The 19,312-nt window shown below is 40.3% G+C and overlaps 1 protein-coding gene across 1 annotated transcript in view; it reads left to right on the top strand.

The window, feature by feature from the left end:
* Positions 1 to 19,312, top strand: part of sli (slit guidance ligand) — a 545,686-nt gene that overhangs the window by 309,431 nt on the left and 216,943 nt on the right. Inside the window, 2 exon segments of the mRNA XM_080286150.1 lie at positions 354 to 425; positions 12,899 to 12,970. Coding sequence (XP_080142276.1) covers positions 354 to 425; positions 12,899 to 12,970 — 144 coding nt within the window.

Consider the following 19,312-nt stretch of genomic DNA (forward strand, 5'->3'; position numbering starts at 1 on the left):
CATTAGGGTTTAGTTACAGTACAGTACTATAAACTATAACATAGTATAATGTGGTTATTGCTGCTGTTAAGCATTCTCTAGTTAAACCAGTCTGTTTTGTCATAACATAATATCACACTTACCTTGAATATTGAAAAACCAATATAAATTTATATTTATATTTCAGAGCAGTTGGCAGTAACTGATCAGTATATTCTGTTGTTTTGAATTATGCAGTAGAAGCTTTATGTTACAGTTTATTTTCTGAGTACAGTAAAGGTTTTCTGAGTTTCCAAAGTACGAGATTAGAGACACTTCACTGTAATATTACATTATCTAGGTTGTGTACTAAGTTGCCTGGTGTCTGGCTGCAGGATCGTGAGCTACAACAAGCTTCAGTGCCTCCAGAGAGATGCACTTGCCGGCCTTCGTAAACTTCGCATCCTGTGAGTCACTCCTACAGTCCTTATTCCTGTCATGCAGCTATTAATGGCATACTAAGTCATATTGCTGGCCCTTTCCTGTTTCCTCATTGTACATTAGTAATATTTTTTCATTTTGTTGTATTCAAGACATGAAAACAATTACAGTGCAGCCTGTCCTCGTCTAACATGGTTAATTGCTTCCGCACCCCTACCGTGTTAGAGAAATTTCGTGTTACAGGGACTCTTGAAACCCCTTATTTCCTTCCGCACCCCTGGCCAAAGTCCACTTTTTCCCCTATTGTGATGCAAAATTTTTTTAAACTCCCCAATTTTAACCTCCTAGAAAGCATTAATATGGTTCAGAAAATTATAAAAGAGTATTATTACAGTACAGTTAAAAGCCACATTTTATTATTATTTTATTATTAGTGAACTGAGTGAATTTTTGTATTGGAAGGTTAGCTTGAAACAGGGATGTGCCATGTCTCCATGGTTGTTCAGTCTGTATATGGGTGGGGTTATAAAAGAGATACAAGGTAGAGCAATGGATGTTGGAGCATCACTAATGAGAGAGGGCAGTGTTTGGAAACTCCCTGTACTGTTGTTTGCAGATGATACTGTGTTGTTAAGTGAAGACATAGGGAAGCCTCAAGGCTTGGTGGATGAGTTTGGGGGAGTGTGTAAGAAACGGAATCTAAAGGTGAATGTAGGGAAGAGTAAAGTTATGGTCTTCGAGAGAAGTGGAGTCAGTGAATGTACAGTGATGTAGGATGAGGAGGAAATGGAAAATGTGAATGCATTTCAGTACTTGGGTAGTGAGATGAGTAAGGATGGAAGGTTGGAGGGTGAAGTGCTTGAAAAAGTTCAACATGGAAGAATGGTTGCTGGTTCTCTGAAAGCAGTGATAAGAAACAGGGAAGTGAGCATGGACTTGAAAAAGTTACTACTTGACGGTATCATGATAACGACTCTAACGTATGGAAGTGAAGCTTGGACCTTGTTGGAGGGACAGAAGTCAAGAGTGAGAGCAGTGGAAATGAGTTATTAGAGAGGAGCATTTGGAGTCACATGGAGAGACAGACTGACAAATGAGGAAGTGAAGGAGCATTGTGGTGTGGATGTGGATGTGAGAGGAAGCATTAGGAGAAACACATTGAGGTGGTTTGGTCATGTGGAGAGGATGGAGAGTAAGAGAGTGACGAGGAGAGTGTATGTGAGTGGGGAGGGGGGGAGGGGGAAGGGGAGGCCAAGGATGAGATGGAGGGATGGAGTGGAGAGGTATATGAGAGAGGGGTGTGTGAGCTGGGAGCAGGGTAGTGAAATGACTTTGGATAGGGGGACATGGAGGCGATTTGTTTGTAGCCACCCCGTGTGGGATTAAGGCGTCTGGCAGTGATAGATAGATAGATAGTAAACAAACTCTTCTTGTTAAATCTGTTTCCTCATTGTTTTCAACTGTTCCACCATGGCATCTCTTGATTGATTCGTCAGCATAATGATGGAAGGGACCACCGTAACCTAAGTGTTTAACCCCTTAACCGCGGGGCGTCACTTTCGTGACGCTTGGGAGCAACGGATCATACCGCGGGGCGTCGCTTTTGTGATTCTGTGTTATTTTGAATTCACCCGGACTTCCAAGTGGGGGCTTGTATCATCTATCAGTACTGCCAGTGTCCAACACTAGTCAGCACTCCTAATCTCATCTGTACTCCCATCCATTGTTGACAATTTAGCCATTTCTCCCCGTTCTTGACTCCCCTCCCTACCCCCCCTCCATTACCCTATCCTCTCGCCTGCCCGGCCGTGCTATGCTAAGTAAATCTTCCCTGGAATTTTTCACTGATTTCATCCATTGAAATAAGCCCTATGTCCTATTCTTATACCAAATAATATATACAAGAAAGAAATAAGGTAAGTGAGATTGCCAAACACCTGGAATTGGCTAATTATCACCTGACAACACCTCACGTGCACTCGTTCACTAATTTTCGCTGTTTTTTTCCCCTTGAAATATGCCCTATAATCTATTTTTGTAATAAATATACATGTAAGGAGGGAAGGGAGAAGCCTAAGTGATATTTACATTCACCTGGAACTACCTAATTTATAATGTATTGTCTAGATTTCCTGCCAATCATATCAGTGCTAAACAAAGATGTTTCAAGATCTAACATTGGTAGCTCTGAAAATATATCTCCTAAGTAGGCCTCTAATCTATTTTCGAAATAAATATACATGTAAGGAGGGAAGGGAGAAGCCTAAGTGATATTTACATTCACCTGGAACTACCAAATTTATAATGTATTGTCTAGATTTCCTGCCAATCATATCAGTGCTAGACTTAGCTGTTTCAAGAAGTAATATTGGTAACCCTGAATAACCCCTTAGCAGGCCTCCACGCTAGCCCTCCGTTATCAGGTTACTCTCAACTTCCGAAGTGAGAGTACGTATGTTTCTTCTTGCTGACTTCAAGGCCTTTTTTCACCCCCATGCAAATGGCCCTGTGACCTTTACCCCCTACTAAACCTCGTGTGGAAAGAGGTAAAGGGCTGACAATTGATAAAAGAGTGACTACGATCTTTCTATTGAGTAAAACAGTGCAAGTGGAATTGTAAATAATGTGTAAATAATGTGTAAACAGCAAGTGAAAGTAATGAATGTAAATATACGTGAACAATGGAAAACAGTTTTATAAGTTATTTCAAGTGACAGTGCACAACACAGTGTAAATAAAATAGAAATGTAAATAACGTAAATAGAAATGTAAATGAGTAGTATTATAAGAACACGAGTATATACCCTAGGAGTAATGAAAGTGAAAGTTTCACTCTAGCATGTCTGAATGCTATGAGTTATGAGAGTGAAGATGAAAGTGACATTCACTCTCAATGCCAGTATACAGGACGAGAAAGTGAATGCTGCGTATTTTACTGAAAGAAATTGAATCCCTACAGTGACAATAAACTAATACTGCTGAAGGAAACTTATGAATAAAGACTGTAGATATATATAAGTGTTATATAGTAATAGAAATATAAAGTGTGAGGGGTTTTATGAATAATAAATGACAGACTACTAAGAGCGAACTAGTGCCAGTGCGATGATCAGACGCGCTCGTAATTTCCATTGCTTTCACAGTGTTTTTTTTTTTTTGAGTGTGGATTCCAAACTACTTGAAAATTGTAGAATAGTGTTTATAGTGTTTGTATCTGGCTGTGGTAATCATATTACGGGTTGTTGGGAAGTGTAAAGTGGAGACTTCGTTACCCTACTTCAGAGGTCTCCACAAGTCCTACGGTAACTGACGAAGGCTCAACAATCATTCCAGGAGAAAGCTGAAGGTATGTGCCATAAGCATATGTAATTTTATTATTCTAGGACTAATAACTGATTTTTGGCAAATATTTTTTGAGAGTCTGTCGGAGCCCAAATAACCCCGCGGCACACGCAAGTTATTGGTAAACAAGCCCGCGGTGTAGGGGTTAACTAACTAAACCTAACCTAACCTAGCATAACTGTACCTAATAATTTAACCATACCTAACTGAACCTATCCTACAATTGGGAAATTGGAAATGAAATTCACCCTTGGGTACGTTAAGCAGGTTTCTTTCATTGCACCAGAAACACATAGTCATAGCTTAACCCCTCAGCAGCCGTGGGTTCAGAAATTTGTGTGCTTCCCTGGCTGGCCCTGAGACCATTTTTTCATAGTACTAAAGTCAATTTCTTTTTCATACTGATGTAATAAGTATCATCTGGCATACCTGGCAATGTGCTTTTTAGCTTCCTAAACGCACCCTATGATTTGCGGAAGAATTCATAAAATTAAGGTGCTTGTGCCAAATGGGAGAAAACATCTGAGATGGAGTGACCCCCTGACTGCTTGGTATGGAAGCATAGGGTCGTGTAAATGTACCAGTGACCTTTGTTCCCATCCCATAATTGTTTGCAGTGGTGGGAATGTTAGAAAATATTCTGGAAAGAGGTAAAGAGAGCTGGACAGGGTGATAAAGAAGTAAGTCGGGGAGTGAAACACAGTAGAGTTACAATTTAAGACAAAATGAAACAGTGATCTGACAATAACACGGGTATTTAATTTCTCCCATAATTACATAATTGCACGGTAATACCACTCAGTTGCACGAGAGAAACTGTGGGAAATGGGTGCATTTAGGTATTGGATTTCCAAATACAACTTGTGTGTTATGATTTTGCTGGTCACTGATTGGCTTCCTCGACCTGACCTGACCCATGTGACCCATGTCCCATACCAGCCTTCCACAGCCTGCCTCAATGTTGTGTAGACGGTCGCTGTGATGAGAAGTTTATTGGCTTATTTCCTTGCTCCTCATTTCCTCTCAGACTGAAGCATGTGGTTCCAAAGTAACTTTAGTTTTGCCTAAACACCCTGAAAGTGCTGTGAACACAAGAAAAGCATTTATTCTAAATGAAAATCTAAAATTGTTGGACGAAGTCGCGTGTGGTGTAATGCAAACGATCAGACAGATATGAGTCGAGCGTGTGTTTACAATGTGCGTAGTTTTCATTGTTGGAAAAAAAAAAAAGTTAATGATGAAGGAGCAGTAACATTCATGTTTTCGCCTTTAGTGCAGCATGTGAAAGAAAAAAAAAAAAAAAAAAAAAAACTTTGTGCCCGATGTTTATGAACTGACAGTCTTTGGTCGAGAAAATTAGAATCTCATGATATATGAAGACACTACTTGTTAACATACATAGTTAGGTAAGATAATTATGTGAGTTCAGTTCTTGTGAATTATACTGTCATACAAATTATACTGCTTGGTTGACTTGCTTATTATTCACGATTACTGCATTCATGTGTATCTGAGAAGTGAGAAATACGCAATCACTCCATGCTGACGACTTCTTTATAGCATTTTTTTTTCCTTTATTGTTGATGACCAATGTTTTTCAAAAATAGTTTCACTGCTCTTTTTTTTTTTTTTTTTTTTTTTTTTTTTTTTTAATGAGAGCTGAAAATAATTCTTGGCGAAATATGCTTGATGATGATGCTGGGCAGCCATTGTTCACGTGTTGTTTACACTGAACTGTATAAGAGCTCATTGGTTGTTTAGGTCAAAAATTTTTTTGCTTGATTGGTAATGAGGACTTTCAGGAGGCTTAGTGGCAATCCTTGATGATTAAAATTTTTATGGGGAATATTATGGGGCAAAACTATTCAGTTAGGTTAGGTTAGAATGCAGTATGCACCAATGTGTCCAGTCAGTGAGGTAATTTCTAAACTCACTGTCTTGGGTGTCTTAAGGCAGACATTTGTAATAATCTATATTTTTAATGAAAAATATGAAACTCCTAGAACCTAACTCTCTGTTTTACATGTAAATATATGTCACGTTTTGGCACGAATTTGATTTTGCACGAGGTTCTGCATAACCTATCTTGTGTTGTATGAAGACTCTACTGTATAAAAATGGTAGATTGCCAGTGGAGAAGGGAGAAATAGTGAGCAGATGGAGAGAACACTTTAAGGAATTGTTGAACATAGAGAATGAAAGTAAAGTGAGTGTAAGTGGCTTGGGAAGTTGGGAATTGCTGAGAGAAGGAGGGAGGTGAGAAGAGAGGAAGGAATCAGTAGGATGAACATGGAAGTAATGAGGAAAGTCAAAATGGGGAAAGCCCCAGGAATTGATGGAGTGTGTGCTGAAATGCTGAAAATGAGGGAGAGAGTTGTAGAATGGATATGCAAGATGTGCAGATTGTCCTGGGAGGAAGGTAGAGTCCCAGAGGATTGGAAGTCAGGTATAATTATTCCCCTGTACAAAGGTAAGGTGTATGGTAGAGTGTTAATTAAGAGAGTTAGAGAGGGTACAGAGGGAGTGATTGGTGATGAGCAGTGTGGCTTTAGGAGAGGGAGGGTGTGCATGGATCAGGTGTTTGCTGTGAGACAAGTGTGTGAAAAGTATTTAGTGAAAGGCAAGGATGTATTTTGGGCATTCATGGATTTAGAGAAAGTGTATGTCAGAATTGATAGGTAGGCTTTGTGGACTGTTTTAAAATTGTATGGACTTGATGGTAGGTTTCTAAAAGAGGTGAAAAGTTTTTATGTAAATAGTAGAGCGTGTGTAAGAGTGGGAAATACTATGAGTGATTGGTTGGTTTCCCATGAGAGTGAGGCTGTGGCAGGGATGTGTGATGTTGCCTTGGTTGTTTAATATTTATATGGGTGGTGTTGTAAGGGAGGTGAATGCAAGAGTTTTAGGTGTAGGTCTGAGTCTGGTGAATGTTGATGGTAGAGAGTGGAATCTGAAGCAGCTGCTGTTTGCAGATGATACTGCACTGGTGACTGATTCAGAGGAGAGATTGAGACAGTTGGTAGAGGAGTTTGGAAGGGTGTGTGAAAGGAGGAAATTGAAAGTAAATGAGAATAAGAGTAAAGTGATGAAGTGTACGAGGTCGGTAGATGGTAGGGGGATGAATATAGTTTTGAATGGTGAGTTGATTGAGGAGGTAGAGTGTTTTAAGTATTTAGGGTCACATGTTGCTGTGGATGGAAGAATAGATGCAGAAGTGAAGTTTAGAATGAATGAAGTAGGAAAGGTGCTGGGAGGAATGAATAAAGTGTTTAGATGTCATTCACTTAGAGTGGATGTAAAGAGAAGACTGTATGAGGGTGTTGTGGTATTGACTGCATTATATGGGGCTGAAACATGGAATATGGGTGTAGCAGCGAGGAAAAGTTTGAATGTAATGGAGATGAGGAGTATGGGTGGAGTGACACGTATGGATCGTGTGCGAAACGATGAAGTGCAAAGGAAAACTGGAGTTGTTCGGGAGATGGCGGATCGAGTTGAGCAGAGGGTGTTGCGATGGTTTGGGCATATGGAGAGAATGGATAATGAGCAATTGGTGAAAAAGATAACTAGATTTGATGTGAGAGGTGTAAGGCTGAGAGGGACACCACAAGTAGGGTGGATGGACAGTGCGAAGAGAGCGCTGGATGCGAGAGGGATGTCTGTTGAGCAAGGAAGAGTGGCTGTGCATGACAGAAATTGTGAATGAATAAATGATGACGCAGTCCTGAGGGGATATTCTCCCGCATTTGGTTTGATGAGCTAATCAGGTCACTAAGGGGATGGGTCTATAATGATGTGGCAGGGGTAAACCTGCTCTGCTGTCGGGCCCTGCTACGAATGTCACGGATTGCACTGCGCAGTTGACCCTCGTGCGGTGTAGTGTGGTGAGGATCTGTCCCGTCTCCCCTTTGGGGCTAAGATGTGAATGAATGTGTTTGAATGGTTGAGTAAATGGGGAGTGTGTCGTCCTGTCTCTGCTACCTCCCTTTCTGTGGGGGAAGCAGCCTAGGTATATAGATAGATAGATAGACAAAGGAAGAAGGGAAAAAGAAGTGTGTGGTAATCATAGGGGCATTTGTCTTCCTAGTGTAATAAGTAAAGCATATGGTTTGATGAATGAGTTTGGGGAAGTGTGTAAGAAACGGAATCTAAAGGTGAATAGAGAGAAGAGTAATATTATGTTCTTCAAGAGAAATGAGGTCACTGAATGCACAGTGAGTTTGGATGAGGAGGATGTGGAAAATGTGAGTGCATGTAAGCACTTGAGTAGTGTAATGAATAAGGATGGAAGTTTAGAGGGTGAAGTGCTTGAAAGGGTACAGCAAGGAAGAAAGGTTGCTGGTTTCTTGAAAGCAGTGATAAGAAACAGGGAAGTGAGCATGGAAGTGAAAAAGTTACTGATTGACAGTATTGTAATACCAGCTGTAACGTATGGAAGTGAAGCTTGGACATTGTTGGAGGGACATAAGTCAAGAGTGAGAGCAATGGAAATGAGTTATTTGAGAGGAGCATGTGGAGTCACATGTAGAGACAGACTGACAAATGAGGAAGTGAAGGAGTGTTGTGGTATGGATATGGATGTGATAGGAAGCATTAGGAAAAACACATTGAGGTGGTTTGGCCACATGCAGGGGATGGAGAGCAAGAGACTGATGAGGAGAGTGTATGTGAGTCAGGTGGAGGGGGGGAGGGAGGGGGAGGCCAAAAATTAGGTGGAGGAATGGAGTGGAGAGGTATATGAGAGAGGGGTGTGTGAGCTGGGAGCAGAGCAGTGAAATGGCAGGGGACAGAGTGACATGGGGGCAACTTGTTTGTGGCCACCCCTTACGGGATTAAGGTGTCTGGCAGTAGATAGATAGATATGGTAGGATACTTATTGACAGAGCCAGGGAAATAACAAAGGAATTAGTTGGAGAAGAACAAGGAGGTTTTAGGAAGGGAAGAGGTTGTATAGATCAGATATTCATTCTTAGGTTTGTAGTGGAAAAGTTTATGGAAAAGGGAAAGAAGTTGTATGCAGCCTTCATGGATGTGGAGAAAGCATATGACAGGGTGGATAGACAAGGAATGTGGGAATTATTAAAAATATATGGAGTAAATAAGAAGTTGTTGAATGCCATGAAGTGTATGTACAAGGGTGCTGAGGCTGCATTGGGTGTGGATAGTGAACTGAGGGAATTTTTCTATTTGAATGTTGGATTGAAACAGGGGTGTTTTGTCTGTAAATGAATGGGGTTATAAAAGAGGTACAAGGTAGGGCAGTGAATGGTGAAGTGACCTTAATGAGAGAGGGCAGAGTTTGGAAGCTCCCTATACTTTTGTTTGCTGTTGATACTGTATTGTTAAGTGAAGTTGTAGGGGAACTGCAAGGCATAGTGAATGAGTTTGGGAGAGTGTGAAAGAAACGAAATCTAAAGGTGAATGTAGGGAAGAGTAAAGTTATGGTCTTTGAGAGAAATGAAGCCATTGAATGTATGGTGAGCCTGGGTAAGGAGGAAATGGAAAATGTGAGTGCATCAAAATACTTGGGTTGTGTGATGAGTAAGGATGGAAGTTTAGAGGATGAAGTGCTTGAAAGGGAACAACAGGGAAGAATGATTTCTGGTTCTTTGAAAATAGTGATAAGGTACAGGGAAGTGAGCAATGTAGTAAAAAAGCCACTACATGACAGTATTGTGATACCAATCCTATTGTATTGAAGTGAAGCTTGGACATTGTTGGAAGGGCATAAGTAAAAGAGTGATATTAGTGGAAATGAGCTGAGAGGAGCATGTGGAGTTATGTGGGGAGACAGACTGACAAAAGAAGAAGTGAAAGAGCATTGTAGTGTGTATGTGGATGTGATAGAAAGCATTAGGAGAAATACATTGAGGTGGTCTGGCCATGTGGAGAAGATGGAGAACAAGAGACTAATGAGGAGAGTGTATGCAAGTGAAGTGGAGGGGTGGAGAGGGGGAGGCTGGGGATGAGGTGGAGGGATGGAGTGGAGAGGTATATGAGAGAGGGGTGTTTGAGCTGGGAGCAGGGCAGTGAAATGGCATTGGACAGGGTGTCATGGAGGCGATTTGTTTGTTGCCACGCTTTATGGGATTAAGGCGTCTGACAATAGATAGATACCGGTAGATAGCTAACTCTGCATCACTGACACCGGTACGGTAAGGTGATGTTGGGGGGTGGAAGACATTATTGTATCAATACTCTGTCTCACATATTCACAATAACAAATAAAAGCATGAATGCTGAATGTATGCTCAGCTTTAAGCAGCAGAAAGACCTTTCCAGTTTAATTCACATTCCTCCAGTTTGTTTTCTGTATTTTTCTGACCGTTTTCAGAGTGGTAAATTACCTTTTCTTGCTGAAAAATTTCCCTCCGGTTGTTATTATCATGTTCCTTAACCCCTTAATAGTCCAGGCATTGAACATGCTTTACTGTATTGGTGTCAGTGATGTCGAGTTAACATAAGCTGTAAAAAACCGTGAACACTTATGGGAATGGAACAAAAGTCACCGGTATGGTTACCGTACATGACCCTATGGTACTATCCCAAGCAGTCAGGCGGTCACTTCATCTCAGATGTTTTCACCCATATGGGATATGCACCGTAATTTTATGGACTCTTCTGCGAATCATAGCGAATCACAGGATGGGTTTGGGAATCCAAAAGAACACATTTCCAGGTGCACCAGATGATTTTCTTCACATCTTAAAGAAAAAGAAAGTTGATTTTAGAACATTAAAGAAATGGTCCTGGGGACCAGGGAAGCATGCAAATTTCTGAGCCCGCAGCCAATGAGGGGTTAATAGGTCAGTCTAATAGTACTTGTGTTTTGTTTTCGCCGAATTAATCATGATTTCAGACTATTTGGGTACCTTTTCACACCATATAGCCTGGATAATCAGGCTATTGCTGTTTTGTCTTAACTATGCTACTCAATAAATTTATTTCATTTTCTTACCAAAGTGCTATAATTGGCTGAGCCCTAAGTTGCTTAGTCATAGCAGTATGGCTGTAATTTCAGGCTGTACTTCATAACATTAAAGCTTTTTCCTGCATTTCACTAACATAAGACTGTTTCCTTCTTTGATAATCATCTCTCCAATAAAATGAAATACAGTATGAGAAAGGGAAGCCAGCCTAACAAAAGTGATTGAATTTCCATGTGACAAGTCTATGATGACTTAGCAGTGTCACACTAGCTAGCATCTCTCGAGCATGATTGTTTTGCCAATTAGCGAGTGGATATCCAGCAAAGTGATCGTGATTGTCTTATTGTCTTTCACAAGGGTAGCTGGCAGTTCACCAGAGAGCACAGCTTGTTAGAGAAGGGTGTATGTTAGATACCACTAAACTACTTTACTATGAAACCGGTACACCACATGATCAGTTATAAACAAATAAATGCATATTATGTTTATCTGGCATGTTTCCAAAATCTGCAGAGTACATACAGTTAAAGTCCTCTCCTTTAGCGTCTTCGGGACCAGGCAGGTACCGAAAGAGCAGAAACTGCCGAATAACCAGGAAAACCTGCCAAAAAGTTTCTAGCATTCATGGTCGGTCACCCCAATGCAATCATGGTGTCTAACAAGTATTATTGGTCAACCCAAAGTACTAAATCAGCCTTCTGTTTCGTAAGGTCGTATATAGTGGAAGAGCTCACACAGAAATTTTCCATTGTCCTTTTTCTTGGAACACCCACCTCCAATTTTTTCAGTAATTCAGTCTTCTTGGTGATAGTGAGCGGTGCATTTTTTCACAACACCAGTGGGCTTTCCACCAGTAGAGGCCATAGCACAACATGAGAACAGTAGATGACCGTAAAATAACACAACATGGTTTCCAAACTTTCAAAAGGCACCGCCCACAAAGCCAGAAACTCACAAGTCATGATGGCAGGCGGCACATACAGTTTTGGCAAGCAAAAACCTTCAAAAGTGCTAAGCTCATCTTTAAAATGCACTAAGCTGTAGGTGAGCTGATCAAATTTTTTGCTAAATTGGACTTCATATTGCCCTAGATATAGAAGAAAATCTAATATTTATTGACGGAAAATTATTATGAAAAGTGCTAGATTTAGCGCCAGCAGCACTGAATTGGCCATTTGGCACAGCATATGTGCCAGAAGAGCAGAGAACTTTTGTAATGGGACTATTTATGAAAACTGCCGAAAGACCAGAAATACCATAAGACCAGCTGCCGAATGAGAAGACTTTTATTGTGCTCAAGTGTGTGTTGTTTTTTTTGCACTAAGTCAGCAGTGTTTATAATCTAGAAAATGCCTGTGATTGCCAGGCAGTGAGATGATCATTTGTATAAAGGTTTCATCTAAATTAAGCCATGCTAACTCTGGCCTAATTCATCACCTCTTGCCTTGAGGACACATGGGGATATTTCAAGGCAATTTTTAGACAAAAAAAAGGCATCTTAGATGCCCCAAAATGTGGTAACAGAATTGGTGTAAACATCGCTGATCCAGTCTGTCCAGTCTATTTAGGAGTTATTATTTGGGTATTGGTACATTATTTGGTAAAAAAGAGTGAATGTATGTTTGTGAGCCCTGAATCAGTTACATTTATTCCCATTTATTGTTTTATTTGGATTTGTGGGTTTTCATTATTATGGTAGTTTAGCTGACCAGTTAACTTGATCAGGGCTGTAGTTCCATCTTACAGCTATCTTCTTCACCCAGCAGTTCCCAGCAGCAATGACAACAGTGGGTGAAGTGTGTAGCTGTGGGGTGGAACTTCTTTGAAGGAAACTGGGCTAAAAAACCTGTAAATACCATGCGCTTAATTTGCTGGCATCAATCCAGATACCTTTTTAACACACCAAGTGGGATTGTATACTGGTACTGGTATATCTATACAGAATTTACTTTTTGCCATAAACTGATATATGGTAAGAAATAATGGTGTTTTATATATATATATATATATATATATATATATATATATATATATATATATATCTGTCTATCTATCTATCTATCTATCTATTGCCAGACGCCTCAATCCCGTTTGGGGTGGCCACAAACAAATCGCCTCCAAGTCGCCCTGTCCCCCGCCATTTCACTGCCCTGCTCCCAACTCACACCCCCCTCCCTCATATACCTCTTTAATAAATTTTTCTCATCTGACAACTTCTCTGACTCCAGGTCTCTGCATGGCAACGACATTTCAATGATCCCAGATGGAGCCTTCCGTGACCTTGTGTACATTACACACATGTGAGTATCCTTATTGTAATTTATTTTAATATCCATTATTAATTGCTTGTATGGCAACATGGAAGGAATGAATCTGACAAAGAAGGTGAAGAAGGTAACATATGTTGATACAAGATGAGGCAGGCTAAAGTCTCATAAGACAGCAAATTAATGGAAGTTGAAATATGGTATGGAAGCTGTGGATGCAAAAGTTGTTGTTGTGCTATCCCAGTTTGTCTGATTGAGCTGATCCATCAACCACAGGCAAATTAACCACATCTGTATGGCCCTCCCATTCAGTGAACTGATGTACCCAGCTGAGAGCGAGGCCCTAAATTAGTGTGGAGGTTTTGTTCCCAGGTGGGTGCCACAGTTGCATCCCATCCAGGTAACAGGGGCATCATAGCAAGCTCCACATCACCCTGTTATTTGGTTATATGGTTTCCACCCAGCGTTGTAAATGGTTTCCTGTGTTACAGGAAACCATTAGGCTTGTCACTCATTACAGAGGCACCTGAAGTCAAAAGGAGAGTAGGAAACAGTGACAGGAAGGATGAGAAAAATAGGGAGAGAGGAGGCCAGACACAGAAAAAGATTGAGTCATGAGGGAAGACGTACGTAGCACTACATCAAGTGAGTGGAAGAAGGGTGCCCCATCTACCTCAGTGCAAAAGAAGTAATGTACAGTAACAGACTGGAAGAAGATTGCAAGGAGATTATTGTACCCCCCCCCCCATAATTTGATAGTTTTTGCAGTGGTTGTACCTGATAGGTTATTCTTTGGGAAATGGAGCCAATAATTTTCAGGAGGCTCAGATAATGTAGGAATGGAGGTATAGCCCATTTCACTTAGTCTGTCAGATAGATGTTGGTCCTGCTTGCCTGTTTCATAATGGAGGGTTCCAGTACTCCTCATTCCATTCAGTAAAAAATGGGATAAGATGGTGATGAGGATGGTCATGGCTAGGCTTGCTGCAGATACAATAACCCCCTGATTATCCATCATTATTCAGCCAAAGCCATATTTAATAATGCATTTGTGTGTGTGTGTGTGTGTGTGTGTGTGTGTGTGTGTGTGTGTGGATAATGCCATACTGCCCCTCCAGCCCCTCTGTAGGGGTTTCAACCCCTACAGAAACCCCATATTGTATTATTTAACTATCCACACATTGAAAAACAACCCCAAATAAAGTTTTCCTGATAAAAATTCATGGTAAAGTAAATTATACAGTATTACTGTAACGTACATTTAATGTGCAGTGCATAAAGTCATGATGGAAAAAAGTCATACAATAATGTAAATAAAAAGACATGCAATATAGTACAATACAGTATTTAACAGTAAAATATACAGCTACTCATCATACTAATAGTGATGAAGAGTTTGTTAATTATTCTCATATGGTTAGTGGCAAAGAGTTGCTATAGTGTGTTAACCATGCAATTCATCCACTTGCCTTATATCAAATCACCAAATTATCTCCTGTTTCTTGAGGGACGGGATATTCCTCACCCACTTGGTATGAATGGGAGCCATGCACACACGTGCCACCACAAGGGCAAGCAACTTAAGCCCCTGCAAAAGTCTGGTGCTGCAACAAAGGGTACAAACTCCATGACAAACTTTGCGTTCACCTGTCCTAGATGGCATACAGTGTGACTTTTTTTTTTTTTTTTTTTTTTTTTTTTTTTTTTGTGGTGGTGGTATGTGGTTGGCAGGCAGTTTGAAAAATTGAGTTTATCTGTGCACTGTTGATTAATGCTGTAAGAAATGGATATTGCTTTAATTCAGCCAGATTTTTTTTTTTGTATTGGGTAACAGTGTTTGTCATGTAATGTAGCATCAGATAATTGAGGAATTACTGTATGTTTTGAGACTTTAGTAAATGTTTGAACAAAAGCTTGCAGATTGGTGCAGAGTATTGTTGATCTCTGTGAGAATTGTGCTTTAAAAATTCCATTGCAGATGGATGCAAAGTGTTGTTGATGTCTGGGCGCAGTGTGCCATGAAAAGAGTACAACAGATTTGTGCAAAGTGTTGTTGATGCCTGTGAGCATTTTTCTTTAAAAAGAGCTTTGCATTTTGGTGCAGAGTGTTGTTGATGTCTGCAAGATGTGGGTATAAGGAGGTCTGTTGACTGAAAGATGTGGGCATAAGGATGTCTGTTGTCTGAAAGATGTGGGTATAAGGAGGTCTGTTGACTGAAAGATGTGGGTATAAGGAGGTCTGTTGACTGAAAGATGTGGGTATAAGGAAGTCTGTTGACAGTAGGGTTGAAGTGACTGTGCTAGTCTGTACAGGCATTTTGAGAGAATAGATGTACGTTAGATGGTGAAAAGGGTGCATATGAATGAGTTTGAAGGTTGGAGAAGCTGTGATAGGCCAAGAGTATGGTTTAATATAAGAAACGAGTGTATGAGAAAGCAAGGTGTAGAGATTGATGAACCTAGGGAACATACAGGGGATGAAGTTGGGTAGATGAAATATGTAAGGAAGAGAACATGTCAAGGATTTGCACTCCAAAGGGTTTGACACTGTTATTAACTTGATGATCAATGAGTTAGTAAAAAAATATGTTAAAAATAAAAAGTGTGTACAGGTACACGATCTTTTAATCGGCAAGCTTGGGACCTGAGGATTTCTGGTTTCAGTGACTTTCCAGTCTTTGGAATGGCCCTAAACCCCAATGTAGCAGCATAAAATGTTCTCGGTACAATAGAGACTGACACAGGAACACCATACGTAATGTTATTAACCTCATAAACAATAGTATTGCAAAAAAAGAGACAGCAAACATCATATGCAGGAAGGTGGGTGGGACATGCAGTGTTGAGATGCTTGAGGACAACGGACAGCCAGGCAGGCAATTGGCAGTGCACCAGGTGGGGGTCGGGGAGGGTGGGAGGATGGGGAGGGATTTAAGTAGGGTTGGGGGAAGGTGGGGGGGATGGAGAGGGAGACAAGCTGGGGTGGGGAAGGGAGACAAGTGGGGGTCGGGGAGGGTGGGGGGATGAGAGGGAGACAAGCAAGGGTGTTGGAGGGCGAGAGGATGGGGAGGGAGACAAGTGGGGGTGGGGGAGGGTGGGGGGACAGGGAGGGAGACAAGCATGGGTGGTGGAGGGCACTGGAGCAGAGACGGAGACAAGAAAGCCAAACTGCCCTATTACCCCTCCCCCAACCTTTCTCTCTCTCTCTCTCTCTCTCTCTCTCTCTCTCTCACACACACACACACACACACACACACACACACACACACACACACACACACACACACACACACACACACACACACACACACACACACACACACATGGATCGCCTACAGAGGAGTAGCTCCGAGCTGATTGTGGGGAAGCACCAAAGCAGTGGCAAAAAAGAGGCCCACCTGCTGTGATTATGTGAACTGAATGAGTGGTGGTCCTGTCCAATATTAGTGAAAAAAGTGGAGGATTCAGTCAAATAAGAACACAAGACACAGTAGAAGTTTACAATTTTCATGCAGGTGTACAATGGCAGAAGGAGAGAGTCCTTTGTTTACAACCAAGTGCAGGTGAATTTGCGGGTTTCTCCAATGAAGACCAGAGTGGAGAGAGTATTAAACTGTATCAGACAAGAGTAGCAGTGTAGAGAAAATGGCTGAGAGGAATGCCCAGGAATTAAAAAGGTATGGTCAGTAATTAGAGAGTTGCTGGAATGAACACTGCAACAAGAGAAAGAGATTAAGGAATTGAAAAGTGAGGTGGAGAGCAAGAGAGAGAAATATCAGAATTAAAAGTGAGTAATAATTCAGCCTCAAATGAAAGAAAGCAGCAAAAAAAAAAAAGAAAATAAAAGATTAGAAGAAGAAAGGGATAAGATGAAAAGTAAACTTGAAGAGTATGAATCAAACACAAAGATGCAAGATGAACACAATAAGGAAGTAAAGGATGAGGGGTGGATGAAAATTCAGGAAGAAAGGAAAATAAATCTAAAGGAGATTATAGAACAACAGAAGAAAGAAAACCAAGAAAATGTAGAGAAGGAAGTGGTTAAGGTAGTAAAACGTAAGTAATCACCTGTCGGAGATGCAGCAGACAAGAAAAAATTCGTAATTACAGTGCTCCCTTAACATCCACAGGGGTTAGATAACAGAGACACCCGTGTATGTTAAAAATCTGCTGATATCTGCTGCCCCCCTTAGTAACACCCCTGGACCCCCCTTAACCCTTTGGCTACAGCGGTTGTGATGACAACGTACTGACAGTGCTTATTGTGGAGAAATAGGGAAAAAATTGTGTTTTCAATATGTGTTTTAAATTACGTCGTTAATCTTGAGAGCTAAAATTTTTGTCAGACAAACATCTGTCTTTCTGCTATCGTTTGCAACAAACTGCATGCCCATTGACACTCCAAGCATGGAGAACGATTTGAGAGAATACAAGATGTGTTTTGACTGATGCAGGAAATAGCCCAGGGAGGCAGAAATTTCCACCAAACCACAAGATTTTTTCCATACAAAATAGGGTTACAGCCATGTTACCTCATCACAGTAATTGCAATAATAATAAAAATAAAACACTTCAAGCCAGTCTCTTATGATTTTTTTACGATATTCCAGTGTTTATGTTAGACTTTAGCGAGACAGTAACTGTAAGGAAAATCATTGCAAACATTATCAGACTTCATGAATTGCTTTTATTACCACTTACTGTACTTTCATAAAGCTTTTGATATGATGTCATGAGTCATTTCATGACATAACTGCACAGTTTGCAACCGCAAAAATGTTTGGTAGCTAAGGGGCTTAGCATCATGACTTGTATGATTATCGCAAAAATATCACTAAATCACTTGCATTTTATCACGGTAATTCACAATATAATATAAAATAACACTTTCAGCCACTCTCATATGATTTCAGTGCGATTTGGGTGTGTATTGCTTCGTACTATTTATGAGAGAGAGAGGGGGAGGGCAGGAAATCGGTTTAGACCAGCTCATGCGTATATATATATATGTACGTATACTATTATTTAGTACCAATGCTGGGAACGCTACTAATGAAAAGTAGCGGCACTCCCATTCCCCTTACTAGCTCAAAAAAGTAGTGGCATTAGGGGTTTCGCTACTTGATACGAAATGTAGCGGTGCTCCTGCTACTTTGGATAAGAAAAAGGTAGACGAAGGAAAGATTAGCAAAAATCTGTGATACAGCAATACACTATATACTGTTTTGATAATATTAGTCAACCTGAGTGGTTGTGTACCAGTAATGTCAGTATATACTTATACTGAAAATTAAAAAAAAAAAAAAATCATATACATGTTGGTGTCACTTTAATGGAGCTTAGAGCCGAAGGTACAGGAAAAATCTATGTACTGTATAATGTAACAAATGTTCTTTTACATTGTTACCGAGTATACCTATTTGAAAGTAACATACGTAAATAAAAGACAAAAAAAATGTGGCCTCCCATTGATACATATTATATAGATTTATTATATTTTCAATGATACCTGTTTGAGAAATGTACAAAAACGAAAGTAGAAATGAACTGGGGCTTTCTTTTAAAGGCTATTTATACAATAGTAATTATTTTTTTCCATTACTTTAAACTGAAAGTAACATACTGTTATGAAATAATAACTTAGTAAGAATTAGTCTGAAAGCGAGAGTGGGGGAGAGAGCGGGAGTCAGAGACAGGGATAGTTAGAGGTGTGTATTTACCTAATTGTGATGTACAGGAAATGAGCTACACTCGTGGGGTCACGTCTCTGTTTCTTAATAAGTCAGATTTAGCTTTAAACTTGTTTAAGTTTTTTGACTGGACGATCTCTTTGTCCAGACTATTTCACAGGTCTATACATCTGTAAGGAAAACTATATTTCTTGATATCCTTCAAGCAGCTTGGTTTCTTGAGTTTCATTCCGTGTCCTCTTGTTACTCTCTTATCCCATACAAACAGATCTTCTTTGTCAATTTTAGCTACTCCCACCATGGTCCTGAACACTGCAATCATGTCTCCTCTTTTTCTCCTTTCTTCTAAGGAAGGCAAATCCAGCTTTTCCAACCTCTCTCAATACGACAGATCTGCCAAACTGGGGACCATTTTGTTTGCTGTTCTTTTTATTCTCTCAATCTTTTTTATATCCTTCTTTTTGTGTGGGGACCACACTACTGCTGCATATTCTAACCTGGGGCGAATCATGGCCACTATCAATTTTATCAATTTTTTCATCATCTCCTCATCCATATAATGAAAAGCTACTCTTATATTAGTCAGGAGTTTATACGTCTCTCTAACTGCCTTGTTAACGTGTTTTTCAGATGACAAACTATCCTAGACCAGCACTCCCAAATCTTTCTCTTCTCTCACTTTTGT

Source organism: Coenobita brevimanus, chromosome 110 (assembly GCF_032717465.1).
Source record: "Coenobita brevimanus isolate Jiangsu-jjx chromosome 110, ASM3271746v2, whole genome shotgun sequence".
NCBI lineage: Eukaryota > Metazoa > Arthropoda > Malacostraca > Decapoda > Coenobitidae > Coenobita > Coenobita brevimanus.